Source organism: Heteronotia binoei, chromosome 15 (assembly GCF_032191835.1).
Source record: "Heteronotia binoei isolate CCM8104 ecotype False Entrance Well chromosome 15, APGP_CSIRO_Hbin_v1, whole genome shotgun sequence".
In the NCBI taxonomy this organism is placed as follows: Eukaryota; Metazoa; Chordata; class Lepidosauria; order Squamata; family Gekkonidae; genus Heteronotia; species Heteronotia binoei.
The window spans coordinates 8,779,802-8,807,377 of NC_083237.1; the positions used below are offsets into that span (position 1 = coordinate 8,779,802).

Genomic DNA, 27,576 nt, shown 5'->3' on the forward strand with positions numbered 1-27,576 from the left:
CATTGAGTGAGGTCGGGGCTGCTGGAGTGCTGCTATTTCTAGGCTGGAGGGGGTGTGTTGAGAGGGCAATTGGTTTGTAGATGTGCCCATTGTTCGGTGGGGCTTCCTGGAAGGGAAGTGATAAGGAAACTGGCTGTTGAATGTGACCATTGTTCTGTGTTAATTGCTGGGAGGGTTGGAAGGGGTGTGAAGATAAGGAAGATGGTTGTTGACTGTGCTGATTGTTCTGTGGAATGTGCTGGTTGTTCTGTGACCTTCTGCAATTTATAGTCTGTAGGGCATTTTGCAGAGCTGGAAACCAAGATTGGTGGATGGAAATGCCTTTTTCCTTTCTGTTAAAGTTGTGTTGGTGCTTGTAAATCTCAATAGCTTCTCTGTTCAGGCGGGTTTGATAATGTGAGACCGTAGAAAGGACTTCAGTTCTTTCAAAGTGGATGACGTGGTCTCCTTCTTGAAGTGCATGTTCAGCTACAGCTGATTTTTCTGGCTGAAACAAGCGACAGTGTCTCTTGTGTTCGGTGAGGCGGGTGTTGATACTGCGTTGGGTAGTGCCAATGTAGACTGCACCACAGGAGCAGAGTATTTTGTAGACTCCAAGGGGTGAAAGTGGATCTCTCATATCTTTGGCCGAGCGCAGCATGTGGCGGATCCGTTGTGTGGGCCTGAAGACTGTGTCAACATTGTGGCGTTTGAGAATTTTGCCAATGCAGTCGGTAACAGATTTTATGTAGGGCAGGAAGGCTGTACCTACATTTGTGTGTGGCTCGGGATTTCGTGTGGATGGTCTCCTGGGATGGAGGGCTCTTCTAATTTCTTGCTGGGAGTATCCATTGGCCTGCAGTGACTGGTTGAGGTGGTGTAGTTCCTGCTGGAGTTGGCTTGGTTAACAGATGCGTGATGCTCGGTGGATGAGGGTTTTTACAATTGTGCGTTTTTGGCGCACTGACCTTCTTGGCTCCAAAAGCGCCAAAAATTAATATTTTTTATTATTATTGTTAAAGGATTGAATCTATCTGTACAACATAGTTTTCCCCAGCTGCTTGGAAATGCTAAGAGTGGGGCAGGGAATCTCTAGATTGGAGAAAAGTGGCAAAATGGCTAGTTGCTAACTCTCCAGGGGAGTTCCAAAAATATCTGGAAAGCTCTAAAGTGGGATCCTACTGACATGGGAGGGAGGTTAAGTTGGGAGGCTGTCCCACTTAACCAGAGCCCAAGACAGGGACAGTGGCAGCAGTAACACCCTGAGGCAGTGGAGTGGAATGACCCTTTCTGGCAGAGCCAGGGCCCACCAGCTGACGCAGGCCCAGTCTCCCACAGTGGCTATTTCAGAGACCAGTGGCAAGGACTCACGTGCAGGTTCTGACAGGATTGCCTCTAGAACTTTGGCTGATTCCTGTCATGTTAGGCCCTCGCTTGTGTTGTCTGTCCCTCCTAGACCAGTGGCCTTGGTTCCTTGGGCTCTTGCCTGAGGACTCTGGGATCATTACTGAGCTGCTAGAAGTTGGGTTGCCCCAGGTTTGGAGGTGGTCCCCCCACTTAAGGCTCATCAGAAAGTGAGGGGGCAGTTGAATGTTTGCTGGGCACCCTATTATATCCTATGATGACTGGTACCCATTGAGTATAATGGAGAACTGAAGTGTGGGACTCTAGAGGGGGGCTTCTTTTTTTTTAGGTAGAGGCACCAAATTTCAGCATGGCATCTGGTGCATCTCCACAAAAAGCAAAGAAAAAAATCCAAGTTTCAAAAGGATTGGACCAGGGGGTCCAGTTCTATGAGTCCCCAAAGAAGGTGCCCCTATTCTCCATTATTTCCAATGATGGGAAGGAATCTAAAAGGAGCACGGTCCCTTTAAAAGTAATGGCCAGAACTCCTCTTGAAGTTCAATTGTCCTTGTTCCTTGGTTCCACCTTGCTCCTGGTCCCTCCCCCAAAGTTCCCAGGTACAGGCATCTCCTGAGTCAGACCTGGCAGCCCAATCTGGAAGGAGTCATAACAGCAGTACAGGATGCAATGGGATGCTTTCCTCCTGAGTAGCTCTTCTCATTACAGCACTACAGATGTACAAATCTGATATGTGACTTCCTTGAGGCTCACAGGGGAACAGACAGGGCTGTAGCCAGGATTTTAAAAGTCAGGGGACTTTTGAAAAGTCACCCTTTCCTATCCATTGTGGGGGTTGCCGTTTCTCACACGCTTTTTGGGGTAGGAGCAAAAGCTGGCTCTGAAAGTATCCAAGTTGAGGCAGCCAACCCTAAAACTTTGCCGCCAAGAAGCGACTGCACCTTATGTGCCAGCAGGGGGTTTCCTTCCATCTTCCAGGAAAGCCAGTTTGGTGTAGTGGTTAAGTGTGCGGACTCTTATCTGGTAGAACCGGGTTTGATTCCCCACTCCTCCACTTGTACCTGCTAGCATGGCCTTGGGTCAGCCATAGCCCTGGCAGAGGTTGTCCTTGAAAGGGCAGCTGCTGTGAGAGCCCTCTCCAGACCCACCCACCTCACAGGGTGTCTGTTGTGGGGGAGGAAGGTAAAGGAGAATGTGAGCCTCTGAGACTCTTCGAAGTGGAGGGCGGGATATAAATCCAATATCATCATCTTCTTCTTCTTCTTCCTCTCCACCAGCAGAGCACTTTGCAGCCAGCAGCAACATCCATCAGCACATTCCTCACAGCTTCCTCCACTTCCTGCTCCTCCACCTCCTTCCTCTCCACCTGCTGCTTTTGCTGCTGCAGTGCACAGTGCCCTGCTCAACTCTCCAGGCTCCAGCTACCGCTGATGACACTTTGGCAGCTCAGCCATGGCAAAAAGAAAAAAAAAAGAAAGGAAAAAGAAAAGAGAAGAGAAGGCTGCTCTTCAGAAGACTCCTGGAAGTTGGGGAAGGGGCTTTGCCTGGAAGTCAGGGGGCAGTAACCCACAGCCCCCCCCCCCCCCCAGAAGTCTTTCCAGAGTTAAAATACATTATCTTTTCCTTTGGGTTTACCACATTTCCCAACTTATTTGTTGCCTTAACTTCAGTGGCCTAGACTAGGCCTATATTTTCCTGGCTCAGCAATGAACCAAGGGCTCTCACAGTTAGAACTTCTATGGGAGTCTACCAAGGAAATCCAGATTTGCAACACAGAGGAAGGCAATTGGATGCCACCTGTTCATGTCTTGCTTTGAAATGCCCATGAGAAATTGTCATAAGTCCTCTCTGTCTTGACAACACTTTTCATCACCATCTTGCTCTTCCCCCCAGCACCAGCCCTAGTGCGCATGGAGCCCCAGGCAGGCTCCCTGGCCAACCCCCCCCACTCCCTCCACCGCCATCCCCCTCCCTTCCCTTCTGCGCCCCCCACAGTCTCACCGCAATGAGGCCGGGCCCTACTGGCTTCAAGGCAGCCAGCAGAGCTGCGTTTTTTGAAGAGAATGTTGAAGCATGCTTCTTCCCCCTCCTTTCCGGAACTGGAAGTGAGGGAAAGTGAAGACACCTCCTTCTCGAAGCCGGTAGGGCTCAGCCTCATCACAGCGAGCTTCTCCCAGGGAGGAGGTGGGGGATGGCAAGCTTCTCTGGGCGAGGGGGGTAGAGCACAGCAGATGGGAAGGGAGAAGGCTGGCAGTGGCGGTGGGGGAAAGAAGAGAGAGAGGCAGGGCTCTTTTTCTAGCAAGAGCTCCTCTGCATATTAGCCCATGCCCCACCTTATGTAGCCAATCTTCCTGGAGCTAACAGTAGGCCCTGTACTAAGACCCCTGTAAGCTCTTAGAGGATTGGCTACATCAGGGGGCATGGCCTAATATGCAGAGGAGCTCCTGCTGGAAAAAGAGCCCTGGAGAGAGGCAAATTTAGGTGTTTGTGTTGGGCACTGGAAGGGGGGAGTCCAATTTGGCACACCCCTTTCCAGCACCCTAGCAACTGCCTAATTTGCCTAGTAGGAGTTCCGGCCCTGCTAGCCCCTGTATACCATCTCAAATGCTACTGAAACTGATATAAATACAGAGGCCATGGATAAAGTTTCCAAATTTTGTTCCCATGCAATCAAATTGCATTTTATGGCTCTTACAAGTCAATGTCGAGGTAACAGATTGTAATTTTAACAAGTGTATTCTAGTTAATATTTTTCTGAAGCCGTATAATCCTTAAATTTTGTATTATGTGTACTATATTTATTAAGCTAAAAGATGTTTGACCACTACTGTATTATTTATCATATCTCATTATTCATAGTAACGTCCTATAGTTTATTTTCTCATTTATTTTTTAAATATCTTACGTTTTACCTATTTAGGTCCACCTTGATTTTTACAACTTTTCTGTGGTTGTTGTTGGCCTGCATTGTGCTGTGTATTTGGTCATGGACCGTAAAGTAAATTGAACTGAACTGCTTAATCACACACGTACACACACACACAGTCTCACATTGATCTTTGGATCTCCTAAGGTCAGTTCCTTTTTAGCTTGCTCTGTATTGTCGCTTTTGTGATCTACATGGTGCATGGACCTCAGAGTCAGATCTAGGGAAGCTCATGCCATTCCTTCAGAGGCCAGATCCAGTTCACATATTCTGTATTAGATAGCCATGTCATATGTCTAGCAGCACATTCATTTGACAGCAGATCCTGACAACTCTTAAATTGAACTTTGGATCTCCTAAGGCCAGTTCCATCATCAAAAACTTTAAGCCATAGCAGTAATTCCCAAGAAAGGAACAGCAGTAATTAAGTTTGGAAAAACTAGTGAAATACAAGTGAGGCCGAGAAAAATCCTGACATTGTTGAGGTAAATATCCTCCTCTGCAAGTATCCTGTTGAGGTAATTATCCCCCCTGCAATTATTTCCCAACCCACATTAATCAATGTAATCTCTTCACTCAACCAAAGCTGCAGTGTCTTTGCATAATATATCGGAAAATGCCTTTCACCAGTCTGAATTATATAAACTCCTGTGTCACTGAGAGGTGGGAGAAGGCATGGCAGGGTTCTGTCGATATGGCATTTCATAGTCTACTTTGATAAACCAGGCTTCAAACTGTTGCACTGACAAGTCCAGCAACTTCCCATACCAGGATGGTGAAGCTAATGGCGTTCCTTCTTCTGCTACCTCCTATCCCATGCAAAATAGGTAACAGAAAAACCTCGAAGGAAGAAGCCATTCCAGTTCCACATGAGTGGTATCAGGCAGGGCACCTTCTCATTGGTGGCATTGCATCTCAGATGTTTTACAGTCTTCACACACCGCCTTTTGATCAACATCCATCTCAGGACCTGTTTAATGATATACAGTAAGAATTCTTTTTCCCCAGACATGTGACATTTGACACAGATACTCCATCAGGTTGAACAGGATAAATACCTGTCTCCTTAGATTTCAGTATAACATAATAGAATGATGTGGCACAACAGGAGTCCCTGATCATGGCTTAATGATGGAGAACTAGCAAGACCTTCATTCTGTCATACTGTTCTTAGTATTCAGAAATGAAGTTTTGGGCAGAAAGAAATAACTATCAAGAAAGGCAGAGCAAGCATTTTTCCTTTGATGTGTTCATTTCCAGCAGGGCTTTTTTGAGCAGGAATGCCGTTCTGGCTGGCTTGGTGTCAGGGGGTGTAGTATAATATGCAAATGAGTTCCTGCTGGGTTTTTTTCTTTAAAAAAGCCCTGATTTCCAGTATACTAAAATCCACAAGGAGACCGCTGGAATTTTGCAAACTAACATATGGTGACAAAACCATCTTAATGGTTATCTGGGTTCAAACAAAATTACATTAGTAGGTCAGCAATTTCAACAATAAATAGAAGACTATCCTTGTACTGAAATCAGAGATTGCCCTTGTAAGATGATTTGGTAGTAAAATTCTACTTCTAATGATTGTTTCACTCTTTTTTAAGTATGATTACTAAGTGCTACCAACACAACCTAGCACTGGCATTTGCTGTAAATGAGATCAATGAGAACCCCCAGATATTGCCAAATGTCACCCTTGGATTCCACATCTATGACAGCTACTTTGATCTGAAAATGACTTCCCGTACCACTCTGGACCTGCTTTTCAAGTTGTGGAGATTTCTTCCTAATTACAAATGTGGCACCCAGAGAAATGTAATAGCTGTCGTTGGAGGACTTGATGCTGATATCTCCTTCCATATGGCAGATATCTTGGGACTCTACAAAATTCCACAGGTATGATCTATGCATGGAATGTGGAGTGATTTCCCAAATTAAACCCTTTGAATTCAGGGAATGATGCTGAGGAATAGGAGGAACAGTTTGATTGAGCTACTTCACACAAGACAAAAACAAATGAAATACTGGTTTAGCAAGATTTTGCTAATACCTAGGGATTTCTTTCTGATTGTGAATGTTGTATGCAGAGGTGACCTCATATCAGGTTCATATGCTAGTTAAATATGATTGCATAAAGTTATTTTATTTTTGATAGTTAATTATAACAGTTACAGAAATATTGGATTTTTTGCCTTTTAATAGAGATTAGGAGTTATGTTTGTTCTAACCTTGCTTCCCTCCCCCCCCCCCCCATATATAACAACATTTTACTATGCGTAAAGTACTGTGGTATATATAACATTGTAGAACTTATTATTTGGCATTTAAGATAATATCCAATTTGCCAATCAATCAATCTATAAATAAATAAATATCTTCTAAGGATTAATTAACTGAATTGGGCTAGAATTTTGACTCTTAGGCTAAGAATACTGCCTTGCTCCATCCCAAGCCAAACAAAAGGGAATATTTAAATACAAAGAGAAAGAAGGGATAGCATAAGTTAGAAAGAATTATAGTGAGAGAAATTGAAGGTAGGTTGTGTTAATAGGTAAAATGTTTTTAGATTCAGTGTATTCCAGAAACGGAAGCCATTTTTCTTCAAAAGATGTGACCTTGGGGTAAATGTCTGACAAGGAATGTTGTGCTGTGATTTTCTCCAGACATGATCTGACCAATTAATATTTCCAATGTCTATTTCTTTTATTTTATTAATTAAGGTAGCAGAAGTCAAAATAAAATCAATTCTGGTATAGACATTATGTCTTGGGGAAAAAAGGTGTAATTTTTTTCAGTTGGATGCATATGGCGCCATGCGTCCAAAAGATGAAATTTATCCAATAAGGAAGCCAGTTTTATATTTTGGGAGCTTTGTTGTCTATGATGAGAGATAGGGAGAGAATGATCTAATTCATTGTTAACGATGCAATTCAGATGTCCACTTAATATCAACTCACCTTCTTGGAAGGAACGCAGTTTCAGAAAGACATCTTGCAGGAATGTTATCTGGTTTTCATTTGGAGCATAGATTGAAACAAGTGTAACTAGTTGATCCCATATGGAACCTTTGACAAAAATAAATCTGCCATGCTGATCAGTTTTTGTGGCTTTGTGATGAAATTGTACTTTGTTTGAGAGCAGATTTCTATGGATAGAACTCTCAGAAGATACTAGGTAAGATTTCTGTTTATAAGTGTGACTTAGGTTTTTTTATAAAATTCCTCAAAGCAATATGAACTCCATTTTGCTTTCAATTTTTATTTTCCAAATGTGATCGAGAAATGCTAGGGAATCTGATTGTATTTGTTCTTTTTTCTCATGATTGTATTTTTTTTTAAGTTGTTGTCCAATATGGTAGTTTTTGGGTTTTTCTCAATTAAGGTAATGAAAATCTCTGAAAGTTTCTGCCTGGTCTGCTGGTAATAGTTCAGTTTAGAATTTCCCATTAATTAATTTTTACTACTAAAATTTAGGGTGCAAAGATATTTGAATTTACTAATTTAAATAATAATTCTTAGATAATTAATTAGTTCAGATTCTCTAAGTGGATGTGGAAGCCCATTACATTTTTACACAGTTTTAATATCAAAAACTTTTAAATCTTTCTTTTCTGTGAATACTTTCCAGGAACTATACAATGTTCACATTCATTGGAAAGAAAAACAGGCACAAGTGTCAAAGATCTGGACACCAGTGTTGCAATAGACCAGTGGAGGAGAGTTCCTCCAAAATATATTGCTTTCCAACAGTGAAATATGTGACTTTTGATCAGAGAAAACCTTGAAGCAAAGGAAGTGCCTTTGTTAAAAGGAAACTTTTAATCCAGTTAATGAAGTTTTTTTCTTCATGCCAGCAAATTCATTCAGTAAATGCAGCAAGCATACAGCCATATATAGTCTCCTAATTCCTCTTCCTCAACATTTCTTGTAGATCACATATGGCTCATTTTTCTTGGATGTGACAGAAGTTCCTTCCATGTACCGCATGGTCCCCAATGAAAATCAGCAGTGTATGGGAATTACCCAATTACTAATCCATTTTGGATGGACATGGGTTGGCCTCCTTGCTGCCAATGATGATGGTGGAGAACATTTCTTGAAGACCCTTGAGCCACTGCTTTTCCAAAGTGGAATCTGTTCTGCCTTCACAGAGAGAATAGCTAATCATGCAAAATGGGATTCCTGGGAGGACTTTCTGTACTTAGGCAAAGATGTATTTCGACCTTTTGAAGAAAGAAAAGTCAACGTGCTTATCCTCTATGGAGGATCTTTAACCATTTTCTCACTGAATACTCTGATGTTTTTAGGATATCCTGCTTTTGGGGGAAATATTTCATTGAGCAAAGTGTGGATTTTGACAGCTCAAGTTGATTTCATGTTATCTGCAGCTCAAAGGAATTGGGGTTTTGATATGTTCCATGGTGCTATATCTTTCGCCATTCACTCAAATGAGGTTCCGCAATTCAAGAAATATCTTCATGGCATAAAACCACACCAGGAAAAGCAAAATGGTTTCATCAATGAATTCTGGGAGCAAGCATTTGACTGTTCCTTTCCAAATCTCCATGGGCCAATGGAGGTCAATAATATATGCACTGGTGATGAGAAACTGGAGAGTCTTCCTGGGCTTCTTTTTGAAGTGCGAATGACTGGTCATAGCTACAGTGTCTATAGTGCTGTCTATGCCATAGCCTTTGTTTTGAACACCATGATTACATCTAATCCCATGACTGGCAAAAATGTTAGACTCCAAGATCTGCAGCCTTGGCAGGTAATGTTCCTGTAATCAAATCGGTTTACGATTCTTTGCACATTAGCATAAGGTGTTAACCATAGCCAATGCAAAACTGAATAAATGGTGTTACAGTCTTGAGGGTTTTCTCTGTATTTGGTCCTATAGAACATACAAAATGTTCTGTAACACACACTAGCATCTATTACATGGGAAAGTAACCAGCAAAGAAATAGGATTCAGAATTTCATTGTGTGGACATCAATACTTTTTGGTTTCAGAATCACCTTTTCGGCCAATATACATTTACTCTGTTACTGGGCAGAATCCAGATGATTTATCATTCAGTTGATGCCATTTTTAAAAGCTCCCACTGCATTTTGAAAATTCCCCATTCCATGATGTCTTTGCTAAAATCTTTGACTGTAATCTTTTTCAATTACATTTTCGCTTTGGTTGTGATCTTACCTGAGGCAACCATTTATTGATTTCTCAGATTTATATCCCGCCCTCCCCGCCGAAGCAGACTCAGGGCAGCTAACAACAGTCAAACTGTAACAATAAAGCAGTAAATAAACAATTAAAATTTTAACAATTAATTAATACCAATTGAATAATATTAAAACATTTTAAAATGAATTAAAACAATTTTGGTGCTAGTATTGATAACCATTCTGATATTAATACAATTGTATAACCAGCTATTGCACTTCTCACATCTTCCCTACTTTGCTAGCTCTTTTGCTGTGTTTCTTTTAAAAAGTAAAGACTCGTATACTCACATCATTTCTTGAGAAATCATTGCCAGTAAGGAACTGGAAAGGAGGTGTTTGGGTACAGAAGAATGGATGTTCACGGGGCAAGGGGTGGGTGGGATCTGCCCTGTGAGTTTTATTATTCTTTGCTTGTATGCACATAAATTTGAATGAAGTATGAGATTAACAATAAGAAGGGAGGATGAAGGTTGTCTTGCTGCTGCTTCTTGTGGCATGTGGTGGCTGGAAAAAACAACTACTTGCTGGGACGTTTCCTTCATTCAATTGATTTTTTCCATGAAATTTCTGACTATATTACTAAAATGGGAAATTATAATTTCATAGGTATATATGACTATTTCCATATCTCATCATACATTCTCAGTCCTCAGATTCAGTGGGAGCTCACAGGAGCTCAGCTCCTGAACCTTTTTGAGAGTTCCACCTCCTTGTCCATTGAATACTAGTGCAGCTGCATAGCAATCCCTGGATGAGTTCCACCACCTATTATTCTACAAAATGACCCCTGTATATTCTAATATATGGCTGCTTTGAGATACTTAAATCTGAGGATAAGGTCTGGGTGGAGAGCAAGAAGATCTTCCAGCAAACGTATTGGTCCTTGTGGGCTTGCACGATGATTTAAAATTCAGTAAAATGCAATGTGGTGGTTTTTATCCCCCAAAGGTTTTTTTTTTAAAAAAATAAAGTCTGAAATTGTCCTTCTGGTCATCAATACAAACTGCCTATAATCAGAACGATATTGGTAAGAAATATGAACAATTGCATAGAGGAAACAGTACATTCTTAGTTCAGCTATATTAGAGGGAGTGTATTTTAGAATTTTAATACATATGTGATAAACAGCTATAATCGTTTCTTCTCATTGTGGATGGGTAACTTTCTGCAGAAAGGAAAAGAACTCAGAAATGAATGCAACACTTTTTTCTCCTCAAACTAGATCCACACATTTCTTCAGGGCCTTGCGTTCAACAACTCTGCTGGAGAAACAGTGTCTTTTAATGTTAACAAGGAAATAGAAGCTGGATTTGATATGATGAACATGGTCACCTTTCCAAATAGGTCCTTCCTGAGAGTCAAAGTTGGAAGGTTTGATTCCTCAGCTCCCAAAGGGAAACAAGTCACTATTGATGAGGATATGATAGTGTGGCAGAGAGCTTTCAGCCAGGTATGGATTTCAGGATGTTCTCAGAGATCACTCCTTTCCTCAGACAGGTGATTTGGTGGTTGGAACTTTCCTTTGCTGCATATGTCATTTTGATCATAAAAGCCATACTATAGAGTCAAATGTAGAGTCAAACAATATGAATACTAAAGAGTACTGGATCACTGCATGTCAGATATCCATATTATTCATAGTATTTGAGACTCCCTGAAATACTTTCCAAGTCATTAAAATTATTTATGAGGAAGACAGTGTTCAGTCACTGAGTATGTCTACTTCTGTGGAATAAGTGGAGTTCTTAATAAACATTAATTTCTCTTCAACTAGTTTCCCCCTGAAATCCAACAATCCTTTTCTTTCTCCCAATTCAGGAAATTGGATCCTGTTTCTTGTCAATTGTGTTTTGATCAAAGAGAAATTCCAAGGGAGTAGGAGCAGGAAGTTTCTGCAGAAATTCAGAATTTCGCTCCACTAATGTTTAGAAGCGGTCAATGTCTTCCCAAACCTCCCTATCCTCCTACCTTGAGGTATATAACATAAAAGTACAGCAAAGGCTGTAATTACAAAGTACTGCATTGGTTCCTCTACAGAATACATAGATACAGTTATAATGAGAAAGAGCAATTCCTCTTTTAAAAGAGAAAAAAAGAATCAATGGCTAGATCCTAAAAAGTAAATGTCAAACAATGTCACATATTTTCCTGTCTATAACGCTAGAAATGATGTAATTGATTAAGTAGTGAACTTTTTTGTTATTGTTGCTGGACACAAAGCAGTTCACATTCTGTCAGAAATAACAACAGCAACAACCACAATTGATTCCATATTACCAGCAGATTTTTGAGTAGATAATGTTATCTCATCCTTTTCCACTGCCCTTCTCTTTCTGTCAGCTAACAACAGCCTCCCATTAACTCAAGTTTCCTTTGTTCTATTCTCTGTCTCTGTCAGCTATGTCTGGGCTTTATAGTGGTCTTAACCACCTACTAAATCAAATGAGAATAAGGTAAAATGTTCAAGGGATAGATAATTAAATATCTTGTGATATTTGTAAATTGTTTTCCATATGTTTGATACAGTACACTATGCCATTCGGACTTAAATACAGCAGTTTCTTTCTCCGGTCTCAACATTTGCCTCACACAAGGAAGGGATGGAATGGATATTTCAATACCTCATGCAAGAGACAAGGGCAAAGCTTTTCCACTTAAACTGGATGTTGTGAGCAGGGGGGGAAAACCGCTAATGAATCCAGTCTTAAACTCTTTTTGTGTTTCTGGTTAGGGGCCTCCCCTCTCTGAGTGCAATCCTGACTGTCTTCCTGGTTCTCAGAAGAAAAAGAAGGAAGGGGAGAAATTTTGCTGCTACGATTGCGCCCCTTGCTCAGCAGGGAAGATTTCAAACCAAAAGAGTAAGTGCTGTTTTTCATTCAGGGCTCACCATCCAGGGTTAATTCACATGGATATTTCCAATGTGATAAGGGACCAATTTTGTGCATGAGCACATAATGTGCAACATTTTCATATATCATTGGACAATATATCATCTTGAATTTCTGAGCAGAAAGTGACCCTCTGAAATCTGTGGCATGAGATTTATCTGTGATGAGATATTAAGTGTTGCACATGTATGTAAGGTGATGACTCAATAATCCACGGCAAGAATTCCAAAAAGAGGCGATCATTGTCTTGGAAAAAACAGAGACCACATATTTGCAATTCACTTGATTTGTTGCAGGGAGATGCAAAACATAATGAAAATACAACTGTTTCATAATAGTCCTTATTATTCTGATAGGTCTCCAACTGTCCATATCAGAGACCACCTGCCACAAATACCTGAACACACGCTTCTGTTACTGACATCCAGAGTTGTGTGTGGTTCCCGCATCCCAGAAACCCATTAATTGACATGCATGAAGAGACCTTGGGTGTTGCCACCACCACTACTGAAATAGGAACAATGATAGATTTAGTTGGTAGCCATGTTAGTTTGCAGTAGAAGACCTAGGCTAGAGTCCAGCACCACTCTTTTAATTATGTTCCTCATACTTTTGAAAAACTTGTTGGTCTCCACTGAGCTCGATTATGGTGTTGACAGTCACCTTTATGATTATGTTGATGACAGTTTACAACAATACTGAAAAGATATTAAAAAGTGCATTGCAGATACTCAAAGTCTGGTTCCAGAACAGCAGCTTGGGGTGCGAAATCTCCTCCACACATCCCAGCATAAGACGCCCCTTTCCCACCAGCGGGGCAGCTTGGTGCAGTCAGATGGCTGTACCACATCATTCCCTTGGTGCAGTTTGGGCTTCTTTTTCCCCATACATTCTTAGTAGTCATGTGCACATGTACTCATGCATTCTAGGCAGTTTTTTAAAAAAAAGAATACCGGTGAGTGCCTAGAGCAGATTGGTGGGTTCACACCACCAATCTGCCTCATTTCCATTCTTCCGCATCCAAATGCCAAAGAGGCGATTGATGTGCAGCTCAGAATTTTGCTACCACTTCAACAGTGGTAGTTTTTTGAACCACTTTGAGGATGCTGGAGGACAGGGTGAGTAGGGGGCTGGGGCGGGCAACAGATGTTTGCATTTGGATTCGCTTTTCTGATTGGTTTCTAAGGTGTCCCTGGGTTGCCTTAAACTGCTTGTCTGGAAGCAGCCAAAGAGTATGATTCTGCCGCCTCTGTGGAAATTGCATTGTGGATGTGTAATGTACTGAGAACCGAGACGGTTTGAAGGCAACATAGTTTAATCAGAAGTACATCACAAGAGAGGGAACATGCGGGCCGGGCCCCACTTATATACATTACCCAGAACAGCCCCCTCATCCGACCAGGCCAATCCTGGTTGGTCAAACTTCCCGCCACAGATCTTGAGGGGCGGGGCATCAGGTGAGCTCCATCCGGGGACCCAAGGGTCGCCTTCAGTAGCTATCGCCATGCAGCCTGATCACTTATGCTCAATACATAACACTCCTCCTCCCTAGCTGAGGACACATAGGATGAAGGTACCGGAATAACTTCCAATGACTTGGTGTACGCGTCCACCCAGATGAAGAATATTTGGCCCTGAAAGGGCCCTGCAAAGTCGATGTGCAGTCTAGACCATGGCTTCCGGTGCGTTTTCCAGCATTGAGTGGGGGCACTGTGCGGTTCGGGTTGGGACTCCTGGCATGCCTTGCAGCTCCGGACCCACCCCTCTATTTCTTTTTCCATCCCCGGCCACCATACATAGCTGCGTGCTAGGGCCTTCATCCGTACAATCCCTGGATATGTTACATGAAGTGCCCCCAGCACTTGTTTCCGCAGCGGGGGGGGGGAGACCACCACTCTGCTCCCCCATAAAAGACATCCCTTGTGGGCGGATAGTTCATCCTTGCGTGTTGTGTATGCCCTGAACTCTTCGCCCTGTTTTCCCTCTGGCAGCCCCTTACCACCCAGTCGAGAACCCGTGCGAGCACTTTGTCTCACCCCGTTGCTTTCGCTACCTCTGCTGCATGTAGGGGTCTCTCCGGTAGCGTTTCGATGAGCATCACATGGTGGGCTGGGGCCGGGTCGGGGTCTATGGAGGGCAGCGAAAGGTGACTGAGAGCGTCTGCGTATCCCATTGCCTTGCCCGGCCGGTGGACCAGGGTATAAGTGTAGGAATTAAGGAACTCATTCCACCGTAAAACACGCTGCAATAGAAACTGTGGCGTTTGGCGATCCGGAGCTCGGAGGCCCAGGAGCGGTTTGTGGTCCGTGGCTATGGTGAAATGCCTCCCGTACAGGTAGTCGTTAAACTTATGCACCCCTGCCACGATCGCTAAGGCCTCTTTATCTATCTGGGCATAGTTTCGCTCCGTGGGAGTCAGGGTCCTCAAGTAGTAGGCTACCGGAACCTTCCTCCTGTCCGGGAGTTGGTGACCCAAGACGGCGCCCACCCCGTACTGTGACGTGTTGCATGCTAAGATCACCGGCAAGCTCTCATCGAAATGGTGGAGCACATTGTTAGATACGAGCAGCCCTTTGACTGCCTGGAATGCTACGTCCTGCTTCCTTCCCCAGACCCACGGGGCATTTTTGTCTAGGAGTCTGTGGAGGGGTTCTGCAATGGCGGCTTTGTGGGGCAAGAACGAATGATAAAAGTTTAATAACCCCAAGAAACTTTGTAGCTCCGCCTTGCTCGTGGGGGCTTCCACTATGGCCTTGGTTTTGTCCAGTGTCGGGTGGATCCCCGCCGCGTCTACCACAAACCCCAAGAACTCTACCCTCGGTACCCCGAGGGAACACTTTTCTCACTTGACTTTCAGACCGGCTTCTTGGAAACGGCGGAGTACTTCTCGCAGCCGGTTGTTAAATTCCTCAGCGTCCGGTGTGGCGATCAAAACATCGTCGGAAAACGGTTGCACCCTGGAAATCCCTTTGAGGAGAGAATCCATCAGGCTCTGAAACACCCCCAGGGCCACACTCACCCCAAACTGCAACTGCCGCACCTTAAACGCCCCCCTGTGGGTTACTATGGTCTGTGCTTCTGCCGTCACGGCGTCCACAGGTAGCTGCTGGTACGCCTGGGCCAAGTCTAGTTTCCCAAAGATTTTGGACCCCGCTAATGCTGCCAGAACGTGGCTGATTTCTGGAACGGGGTAGGGGTTATCCTGTAGTGCCTTGTTAATGGTGCACTTATAATCAGCGCATATGCGCACCTTTCCATTCGGCTTCACTGGGGTCACTATTGGGGTTTCCCATGAGGCATAGGCCATGGGTTCCAGCACTCCCTGGGCTGTGAGGTGGTCTATCTCTGCTTCAATCTTAGGCTTCAGAGCGAATGGAACCTGCCTGGCCTTCAGCCTTAAGGGTTGCATGTGGGGATCGAGGGGTAAGGATATGGGAGGGCCCTTGTAGTACCCCAGAGCCCCATCAAAAACCTCTGGGAACTCCCTCTACACATTTTCGAATCCCCACTTCCCCAGCTGTTGCACCCCCCACGATCTTTATTCCCAGTGGCCGGAAACAGGCCAGGCCCAACAAGGTGGTGAGCTGCCGTTTAATCACCAGTATGTCGAGTTTGTCCGTAAACCCGTTGTACTCCACCCCCACCATTGCTCAACCCAAGATTTCAACGGGGTTCTTTTGAAAGTCCCGTAGCACGAAGCATGCCGGTCGCAGTCTGGGCAGGCCACGTGGGCACAGCTTCCTCAAGGATTCCTCCAAAATTATGGATATGGAGGAACCCGAGTCCAGTTCCATCAGGCAGGGTTTGCCCTCGATCCTGACTGAAACCTTGACCTTTTGGGGGTATCGTCGGGCAAGTTCATTACCTGCACGCTGGTTGAGGCGGTCGAGTAGTCCCCGGACGATTCCTGGTTGGTAGACTGGCAGCGGCGGGTGGCCTTGGCCTGGCAGGCCCTCGCAATGTGGCCCATCTTGCCGAAGCTCCTGCAGACCACGTTGTGGTAGGGGCAGTCCCATCGCTCGTGTGGGTCTCCGCAGCTGGCACACTTGGTGGCGGTGGGTCTCTCGGCCGCTTGGGGTCGCTGGGTCGCTCATAGGCCCGTCCCTGTTTGGTGGCGTCGCTGGAGTGCCTCTTCTTCGTCCGGTTGGCTGGGGTCCATCTCTTCCCGATGGACGGCTTCGGCCCTCGTTTTGGGAAAGGTCCTCGTGGTCCGCTCGAACAAGATGGCCTCGTTGAAGGCGCTATGGAGGGTGAGTTCTTCCCTCACCAAGAGCTTTTGTTGCAGTCTTTCGTCCCTCAGGCCCCAAGTGAAGCGGTCCCTCAGGGTCTCCTCTAGCTTCTCGAAGCTACAGTTGCTCGTGATTTGCCGGAGAGCAGCCAGGTAGTCCGCTGCCTTCTCCCCCGCCTCTTGGTCTCTCCTGTGGAAAAGGAGCCGGTAGGCGACGAGTGAGGGTTGGGGCAGGAAGTGCCCGGTGAGGAGTCTGATTATCTCCTCGTACGTCTTCTCTGTGATCCTCGTGGGGGCTGAGAGACCCTTGGTGATCTCGAACATGGCCTCTCCGCAGACACTCAGGAGGACGTCTCTCTTTAGGCTATCCTCCGTTATCCTGTTCGCTCTCAGGTAGCACGTGACTCGGTCCGCATAGGTCTCCCACCTCTCCGGAGTAGCTGGGTTGAACTCTTCGAGACAGCCTGTGGTTCCGCTCTGGTTAGCCATGGTGGCTGTGGCAGTGGGCCTGTCGGTCTAACCCTGATTTGCCTTCATCGTCTCTGACCGGATCCGCCGGCCCTTTTCGGTGGGCTGGCTAGGATCCCACCTTCATTGCCACTGTAATGTATTGAGAACCGAGACGGTTTGAAGGCAACATAGTTTCATCAGAAGTACATCACAAGAAAGGGAACACGCAGGTTGGGCCCCGCTTATATACATTACCCAGAACAGCCCCCTCATCCGACCAGGCCAATCCTGGTCAGTCAAACTTCCCGCCACAGATCTTGAGGTGTGGGGCGTCAGGCGAGCTCCATCCGGGGACCCAAGGTTCGCCTTCAGTAGCAATCGCCATGCGGCCTGATCACTTATGTTCAATACAAAACAAGATGTGTCAAATTTTTGTTTTACTGTGATTTCTAATTCTTAATTTGTCTTAAAGGTGGATTGCTTACAGGCTGTTAAACTTAATGAACTTGATATAAAAATTTTTTCAGCAGACCACCTCCACACTGAGATGAATATTTTATACATTTACATAAATAAGTCCTAGGATGAGACACAAGACACCTAAATTATATTTTAATTAACTTTGAGACAAATCCTTTATTTTTACAGACATGGCTGACTGTGTAAAATGCCAAAAAGACCATTATCCAAGCAAAGGTCAAGATGGATGCATCCATAAAGTTATAACCTTCTTGTCATTTGAAGAACCTTTAGGGATCATTTTAACCCTATTAGCAGCATCTTTTTCCCTTATCACACTTTTAATTTTAACAATTTTCGTTAAGCACAGAGATACAGCCATTGTCAAAGCCAACAACCGAGACATCACTTATGTTCTCCTAGTCTCCCTCCTGCTCTGCTTCCTCTCTCCCTTGCTATTTCTTGGAGAACCAAGCAATGCAACCTGCTTTATTCGTCAAGCTGCTTTTGGTATCATCTTTTCTTTGGCCATTTCTTGTGTGTTGGCCAAAACTATCACTGTGGTGGTAGCTTTTATGGTCACCAAACCTGGGTCCAGTTTGAGGAAATGGGTGGGGAAAAAACTAACCAACTCAATTGCCCTTTTTTGCTCCCTTATTCAAGCAACCATTTGTATGCTGTGGCTAACAACCACTCCCCCTTTTCCAGATTTTGACATGGATTTTTTGATTGAGGAAATCATAGCAGAATGTAATGAAGGGTCTACCACCATGTTTTACATTGTTCTGGGCTACATGGGACTTCTGTCCCTCATCAGCTTGACTGTGGCTTTCTTTGCAAGGAAGTTGCCAGACAGTTTTAATGAAACCAGATTTATCACCTTCAGTATGCTGGTCTTTTGTAGTGTTTGGATGTCCTTTGTTCCAACCTATCTGAGCACTAAAGGGAAGTACATGGTAGCTGTGGAAATCTTCTCTATCTTGGCATCTGGTGGTGGGCTATTGCTTTGTATCTTTTCTCCGAAGTGTTATGTGATTGTATTTAGGTCTGAGCTGAACAACAGAGAGCAACTAATTAGGAGGAAGAATTAATGAATATAGGATTGTAGCTATGTTTTATTCTTCCCCTTTTTGCTGGATTATGAATATACATAAAGGATCATCAAGCAGTCAACCTCAACTGATATGTTACCAATCCAGATAAATGGCAGCTGGAGAACAAAACATGTGATTATTGGATGATATATTATTCTTTTGTTCGTTTTTCTTTTGTTTAGTTCCATCATTCCAGATGTAAAACTACATTTTACCCAGCAGCCTGTGATTTTCTGTTTATTGAATTTATTTGGTTGAATTCTCAATGTTGTTCATGAATAGATGCCAGTAAGTAATGGAAGGGATAGAACAAAATTAGAGTCCAGTGGCAACTTTAAGGCCAACAAAATTTTATTCAAGATATGAGGTCTTGTTTACATGCACAGTTCCTCAGAAGAGAAGGGAAAGTTAGTTAGATTAGCTGTAAACAGAAGGGAAAGTTAGGTTAGTTGTAAATGAGTCTGGTGCCATTTGACATGTACTGGGAAATGTCAGGAATGAATTGTCCCAGTCACCCTGCAAATGAACAATAGAAATCAACCACACTGCCAAAAGAAATTACAATAAATAACAATAATTTCCATTAAAACATATTTCTGTATTATTTTATGAAGAAGTGTCAACAATTCAAGTAAAATGTTATAATGTTTTTGTAAACAATAATTGCAATAAAGTATTTATACAAAATAGTGTGACCATGCAGTATTCCGTATCCATGTAATATCAAAAGTTGAACTCGGTTAAATTTAGTGTCCTAAAAAATTGCACATTTTTTTGCATATGTTCTAAAATTTTCCACAATCCATTCATCCACCATCTATGGAAGTCTTGGTATTGCTTTTACTGCATGGCTCTTGGATAGCAGTCATCTGTTTCACTTACTTTGGGCTTCTTTGTCCCAGACGTTATGCTGCTGCTGTTCCTAAAGAGTGGGGATGGATACCAGGGGGTCCCAGGTTTGAGACCGATGCAGTTGAAGCATGGTAGATATGGAGAAACACCATTTTGTTTGTGTTTACCTGTAAACTGGATGAGGAAAAACTGTTGAATTTGAGGCAGAGCTTGGCCAGGTTTCCTCCTCATTCTCCCCTCCCCTCCTCTGAGTAACCTAGAGAGGACAGAAAGTCCATCATAAGTCTATCCCAGACTAGAGAGGGACCTAGAGAGGACAGAAAGTCCATCATAAGTCTATCCCAGAACACTCTAGATGAGTGGGCCAGTTCCTGGACAGGAACTGCAGTTTATACTACTGTTTGGGGATTGAAACAGTTCTGTTCAGTCATCAGTTGGAGCTTGCAAGAGGCAGAGCTATACTCCTATTCCAAAGGTGGTGGCCATGTTGGAGAATATGTGCAACCATTTCATCCAGAATAACTAAGTAAGGTACCAGCCCATCTAGTTAGGGCATGAGTTTAAACTGGGAGACAGCTGGAGCATTTTTGTCTGCTTTGATTTATGTCTTCCACTCACTTATATTTTCCATACAAATAGTTATAAGCTTTAAATATGTTTTTATTATTATTGTTAAAGGATTGAGTCCCTCTGTACAACATAGTTTCCCCCAATTGCTTCGAAATGATAAGAGTGGGGCAGGGAATCTGTAGAGTGGAGAAAAGTGGCAAAATGGCTAGTTGCTATCTCTCCAGGGGAGTTCTAAAAATATCTGGAAAGCTCCAAAGTGGGATCCTACTGACATGGGAGGGAGGCTAAGTTGGGAGGCTGTCCCACCTAACTAGAGCCCAAGACAGGGACAGTGGCAGCAGTAATACCCTGAGGCAGTGGAGTGGAATGACCCTTTCTGGCAGAGCCAGGGCCCACCAGCTGATGCAGGCCCAGTCTCCCACAATGGCTATTTCAGAGACCAGTGGCAAGGACTCACGTGCAGGTTCTGACAGGATTGCCTCTAGAACTTTGGCTGATTCCTGTCATGTTAGGCCCTCGCTTGTCTTGTCTGTCCCTCCTAGACCAGTGGCCTTGGTTCCTTGGGCTCTTGCCTGAGGACTCTGGGACCATTACTGAGCTGCTAGAAGTTGGGTTGCCAAACCAGGATCCCCTGGTTTGAAGGCGCTCCCCCCCACTTAAGGCTCATCAGAAAGTGAGGGGGCAGTTGAATGTTTGCTGGGCACCCTATTATATCCTATGATGACTGGTACCCATTGAGTATAATGGAGAACTGATGTGTGGGGCTCTAGAGGGGGGCTTTTTTTAGGTAGAGGCACCAATTTTTTTAGGTAGAGCATGGCATCTGGTGCATCTCCACAAAAAATTCCAAGATTCAAAAAGATTGGACCAGGGGGTCCATTTCTATGAGTCCCCAAAGAAGGTGCCCCTATTCTCCATTATTTCCAATGAAGGGAAGGAATCTAAAAGGAGCACGGTCCCTTTAAAAGAAATGGCCAGAAAACCTCTTGAAGTTCAATTGTCCTTATTCCTTGGTTCCACCTTGCTCCTGGTTCCACCCCCAAAGTTCCCAGGTACAGGCATCTCCTGAGCTTGAAGGAGTCATAATAGCAGTACAGGATGCAATGGGACGTTTTTCTCCGGAGTTGTTCTTTTCATTAGAGCAGTACAGATGTACAAATCAGATATGTGACTTCCTTGAGGATCACAGGGGAGCAGACAGGGCTGTAGCCAGGATTTTAAAAGTCTGGGGACTTTTGAAAAGTCAGGCAGCACCCTTTCCTATCCATTGTGGTGGTTGCTGCTTCTCAGAAGCTTTTTGGGATAGGAGCAAAAGTTGGCTCTGAAAGTGGCCAAGTTGAGGCAGCCAACCCTAAAACTTTGGAGCCAAGAAGGGACTACACCTTGTGTGCCAGCAGGGGGTTTCCTTCCATCTTCCTGGAGTGCCAGTTTGGTGTAGTGGTTAAGTGTGCGGACTCTTATCTGGGAGAACCGGGTTTGATTCCCCACTCCTCCACTTGCAGCTGCTAGCATGGCCTTGGGTCAGCCATAGCTCTTGCAAGGGTTGTCCTTGAAAGGGCAGCTGCTGTGAGAGCCCTCTCCAGCCCCACCCACCTCACAGGGTGTCTGTTGTGGGGGAGGAAGGTAAAGGAGAATGTGAGCCGCTCTGAGAGTCTTCAGAGTGGAGGGCGGGATATAAATCCCATATCTTCTTCTTCTTCTTCCTCTCCCCCAACAGAGCACTTTGCAGCCAGCAGCTCCATCCATCCCCCCCAGCCCATTCCTCACAGCTTCCTCCACTTCCTGCTCCTCCACCTCCTTCCTCTCCACCTGCTGCTTTTGCTGCTGCAGTGCACGGTGCCCTGCTCAGCTCTCCAGGCTCCAGCTACCGCTGATGACACTTTGGCAGCTCAGCCATGGCAAAAAGAAAAAAAGAAAGAAAGAAAGAAGAAAAGAGAAGGCTGCTCTTCAGAAGACCCCTGGAAGTTGGGGAAGGGGCTTTGCATGGAAGTCAGGGGGCAGTAACCCACAGCACCCCCCCTCCCGTGGCTACAGAAGTCATTCCAGAGTTAAAATACATTATCTTTTGCTTTGGGGTTACCACGTTTCCCATCTTATTTGTTGCCTTAACTTCAGTGGCCTAGACTAGGTCTATATTTTCCTGGCTCAGCAATGAAGCAAGGGCTCTCACAGTTAGAACTTCTATGGGAGTCTACCAAGGAAATCCAGATTTGCAACACAGAGGAAGGGAATTGGATGCCACCTCTTCATGTCTTGCTTTGAAATGCCCATGAGAGATTGTCATAAGTCCTCTCTGTATTGACAACACTTTTCATCACCATCTTGCTCTTGCCCCAGACAGGCTCCCTGGCCAACACCCACCCACTGCCCTCTATCACCATCCACCTCCCTTCCCTTCTGTGTCCCCCAGAGGTTCATCGCAATGAGGCCGGCTCCGTGGCAGCCAGCAGGGCTGCATTTTTTGAAGAGAATGTTGAAGGATGCTTCTTCCCCCTCCTTTCTGGAACTGGAAGTAAGGGAAAGTGAAGACATTTCCTCCTCGAAGCTGGTAGGGCTCAGCCTCATCACAGCGAGCTTCTCCCAGGGAGGGAGTGGGGGATGGCAAGCTTCTCTTGGGGGGTTAGAGGTCAGCAGATGGGAAGGGAGAAGGCTGGCAGCGGCGGTGGGGGAAAGTAGAGAGAGAGTCACGGCTCTTTTTCTAGCAGGAGCTCCTCTGCATATTAGCCCACGCCCCCCCTTATGTAGCCAATCTTCCTGGAGCTAACAGGAGGCCCTGTACTAAAACCCCTGTAAGCTCTTAGAGGATTGGCTACATCAGGGGGCATGGCCTAATATGCAGAAAAGCTCCTGCTGCAAAAAAAAGCTCTGGAGAGAGCAAATTTAGGTGGTTGTGTTGGGCACTGGAAGGGGAGAGTCCAATTTGGCACACCCCTTTCCAGCACCCTAGGCAACTGCCTAGTTTGCTTAGTGGGTGAGCCGGCCCTGCTAACCCCTGTATACCATCAGAAATGCTACTGAAACTGATATAAATACAGAGACCATGCATAAAGTTGCCAAATTTTGTTCCCATGCAATCAAGTTGCATTTTATGTTTCTTACAAGTCAATGTCGAGGTAACAGATTGTAATTTTAAGCAGTGTATTCTAGTTAATATTTTTCTGGAGCCATATAATCTTTAAATTTTTTATTATATGTACTATATTTATTAAGCTAGGAGATGTTTGACCACTACTGTATTATTTGTCATATCTCATTATTCATAGTAACGTCCTATAGTTTATTTTCACATTTATTTTTTTAAATATCTTATGTTTTACCTATTTAGGTCCATCTTGATTTTTACAATTTTTCTGTGGTTGCTATTGAACTGAACTGCTTAATCACGCACGCACATACACACACAGTCTCACGTTGATCTTTGGACCTCCTAAGGTCAGTTCCTTTTTAGCTTGCTCTGTATCGTGGCTTTTGTGATCTACATGGTGCATGGACCTCAGAGTCAGATCTAGGGAAACTCATGCTATTCCTTCAGAGGCCAGATCCAGTTCACATATTCTGTATTAGATAGCCATGTCATATGTCTAGCAGCACATTCATTTGACAGCAGATCCTGAATACTCTTACATTAAAATACATTAAAATATAGTGGAAGATGGGTTTAGTATATGTAATGAGATAAACAGCCAATATCCCTATTTGAGTAGGTCACTACAGCTAAAAGAGTTGGATCTCAGGATCTCCTGAGGCCAGTTCCATCATCAAAAACTTTAAGCCAGAGGAGTATTTCCCCAAAAAGGAACAGCAGTAATTAAGTTTGGAAAAACTAGTGAAATACAAGTGAGGCCGAGAAAAATCCTGACATTGTTGAGGTAAATATCCTCCTCTGCAAGTATCCTGTTGAGGTAATTATCCCCCCTGCAATTATTTCCCAACCCACATTAATCAATGTAATCTCTTCACTCAACCAAAGCTGCAGTGTCTTTGCATAATATATCGGAAAATGCCTTTCACCAGTCTGAATTATATAAACTCCTGTGTCACTGAGAGGTGGGAGAAGGCATGGCAGTGTTCCGTCGATATGGCATTTCATAGTCTACTTTGATAAACCAGGCTTCAAACTGTTGCATTGACAAATCCAGCAACTTCCCATACCAGGATGTTGAGGCTAATAGCATTCCTTCTTCTGCTACTACTTATCCCATGCAAAATAGGTAACAGAAAATTCTCGAAGGAAGAAGCTATTCCAGTTCCACATGAGTGGTATCAGGCAGGGCACCTTCTCATTGGTGGCATTGCATCTCAGATGATTTACACTCTTCACACACCGCTTTTTGATCAACATCCATCTCAGGACCTGTTTAATGATATACAGTAAGAATTCTTTTTCCACAGATCCTAACGGTAGACATGTGACATATGACACAGATACCCCATCAGGTTGAACAGGATAAATACCTGTCTCCATAGCTGTCAGTATAACATAATAAAATGATGTGGCCCAACAGGAGTCCCTGATCATGGCTTAATGATGAAGAACTAGCAAGACCTTCATTCTGTCATACTGTTCTTAGTATTCAGAAATGAAGTTTTGGGCAGAAAGAAATAACTATCAAGAAAGGCAGAGCAAACATTTTTCCTTTGATGTGTTCATTTCCAGCAGGGCTTTTTTGAGCAGGAATGCCGTTCTGGCTGGCTTGGTGTCAGGGGGTGTAGTGTAATATGCAAATAAGTTCCTGCTGGGTTTTTTCTTAAAAAAAGCCCTGATTTCCAGTATACTAAAATCCACAAGGAGACCACTGGAATTTTGCAAACTAAGATATGGTGACAAAAACATCTTGATGGTTATCTCGGTTCAAACAAAATTACCTTAGTAGTTCAGCAATTTCAAAAATAAATGGAAGACTATCCTTGTACTGAAATCAGACATTGCCTTTGTAAAATGATTTGTTAGTATAATTCTACTGTTAATGATTGTTTCACTCTCTTTTAAGTGTGATGATTAAGTACTACCAACACAAGCTAGCACTGGCATTTGCTGTAAATGAGATCAATGAGAATCCCCAGATATTGCCAAATGTCACCCTTGGATTCCACATCTATGACAGCTACTTTGATCTGAAAATGACTTCCCGTACCACTCTGGACCTGCTTTTCAAGTCGCGGAGGTTTCTTCCTAATTACAAATGTGGCACCCAGAAAAATGTAATAGCTGTCCTTGGAGGACTTGATGCTGATATCTCCTTCCATATGGCAGATATCTTAGGACTCTACAAAATTCCACAGGTATGATCTATGCATGGAATGTGGAGTGATTTCCCAAATTAAACCCTTTGAATTCAGGGAATGATACTGAGGAATAGGAGGAACAGTTTGATTGAGCTACTTCACACAAAACAAAAACAAATGAAATACTGGTTTAGCAAGATTTTGCTAATACCTAGGGATTTCTTTCTGATTGTGAATGTTGTATGCAGAGGTGACCTCATAACAGGTTCATATGCTAGTTAAATATGATTGCATAATTTTATTTTTGATAGTTAATTATAACAGTTACAGAAATATTGGATTTGTTGCCTTTTAATAGAGATTAGGAGTTATGTTTGTCCTAACCTTGCTTCCCCCCCCCCCCCATATATAACAACATTTTACTATGCATAAAGTACTGTGGTATATATAACATTGCAGAACATCTTATTTCGCATTTAAGATAATATCCAATTTGCCAATCAATCAATCAATCAATCAATCAATCAATCTATAGATAAATAAATAAATATCTTCTAAGGATATATTAACTAAATTGGGCTGGAATTTTGACTCCTAAACTAAGAATACTGCCTTGTTCCATCCCAAGCCAAAAAAAGGGAATATTTAAATACAAAGAGAAAGAAGGGATAGCATAAGTTAGAAAGAAATTTACTGAGAGAAATTGAAGGTAGTTTGCGTTAATAAGTAAAATGGTTTTAGATTCAGTATATTCCAGAAACGGAAGCCATTTTTCTTCAAAAGATGTGACCTTGGGGTAAATGTCAGACAAGGAAAGTTGTGCTGTGATTTTCTCCATTATTAAAATGTCCCAGAATTTTGAAAACCAGAGTTCAAGTGATGGTAAAGTGTTGTATTTCCATAGAGATACTATAGCCGTTTTAGCAGCTGTAAGAAGACTTTCAATCAATTTGCGAGAAAGCTTTGGAATATTCAAAGCTTGCCAATATTGTAAAAAAAAAAAAAAAAAAGACTTCAGGAGAGGGTGGGATGTTGTAAACAGTAATGTGCTTAATGTGTTCAAGAATCTGTCTCCAGAAAGGTTCTATTAGTGGGCATTGCCGCCAGCAATGTGCAAATGTACCAATATTCTCACAGCCTTTCCAACATAAGTTGGAATATAATGAGGAAATTGAAGCAAGTCTTTTGAGGCTTAGGTACCATCGGGTTAAAACCTTGAAGTTCTGCAGCTTGATATGACGAGATGATGAATTGGCCAAAACAGATTTTCAAATTTCTAACCAGTAACCTGTAAGTTCTGTAACACAGTGCTCTTCTGTAAGTTCTGTAAGTTCTGTAACACAGTCACTGTTCCAAGATTGTTGATAGTGGAGTATCTTTGGTTTGGTATTAGTAAGCAATATTTTGTAGATTTGTGAAGTCAGATCCCGAAAGTCACAATCAGTCATATCTAGTAGTTTTTCAAAGGCTGTCTGAGGAGTCTGCAATATTGAAAAAAGCTTCATCTGTGAAGCTGTCATGGGTGCTGGGGACCCTGCAGAGGAAGTTGAGTCTGACGAGGAAACTGTGCCCCTGCCACCTGCACCAGTGCCCCTGCCTCCTGCTGGAGAAGATCCCAGCCCCCCTGCCTCGCCCTCTCGGGTGGCTCGTGTGCGTGACCGCCTCCGGCAGGACCTCAGGGATCGGAGGAGGGCGGCACGCTCACAAGCAAGACGCTCCCTGAGCCCTGAGTTCTGAGAGGATTCTGGCCCTCCTAAGAGCAAGGATGCTTGAGTTATGACAGGATCCTGGCTGCCTCCCTGAGCCAGCAATTAGCCCAAACGGGCAACAGCCAGCAGAGGGCTATATAGCTGTGGGCTTTGGGAGGAGGCTTTGTGGAAGCAACTAGTCATCTCCCTGACATCCTAGCATCCACTCCGGCTTGACTTTGGTTCCTGACTCCCTGACTTTGGCTTTTGACTTCTGGACTCCCTGACCTCGGCTTCTGGACCTCGGACCTGCGATACTTGTACACTGATTTGGATTTGGCGCCTCAGACCCTCCTGCTTACTGGCTACAGACCTCGGACTGCCTCTGGACTTTGCCTGACCCAGCCCCAGCCGTGACAGATTGCTTCCACCCGACAAACACCCACTCCACAGGATGGATGCTGAAGCAAGTGAAACCACAGAACTACTGGCTGCGCTCCAAGCCCAGGTACAGCAGCTAACACAGGCAGTAGTGCACTTGCAGCAACAACCTGCGGCCAGTGCTCCAGCCAAGTGCCCAGTTTCCCCACCTGACAGATTTGGGGGTGCCGTGGAAGAATTTCCTGCCTTCCTAGCAC

At 44.0% G+C, this 27,576-nt stretch overlaps 2 protein-coding genes across 2 annotated transcripts in view; both read left to right on the forward strand.

Moving 5' to 3' along the window:
* Positions 1-17,699: 17,699 nt before the first annotated feature.
* LOC132584650 (vomeronasal type-2 receptor 26-like) lies at positions 17,700-18,599 on the forward strand. Its single transcript, XM_060256551.1, has one exon. The coding sequence runs from the start codon at positions 17,700-17,702 to the stop codon at positions 18,597-18,599; it is 900 nt and encodes a 299-aa protein (XP_060112534.1).
* Positions 18,600-25,019: 6,420 nt separating this feature from the next.
* LOC132584651 (vomeronasal type-2 receptor 26-like) overlaps positions 25,020-27,576 on the forward strand; it is a 29,763-nt gene continuing 27,206 nt past the window's right edge. Inside the window, exon 1 of the mRNA XM_060256552.1 lies at positions 25,020-25,307. Within this exon, the coding sequence (XP_060112535.1) occupies positions 25,020-25,307 (288 nt within the window). The remainder of the gene's footprint in view (positions 25,308-27,576) is intronic.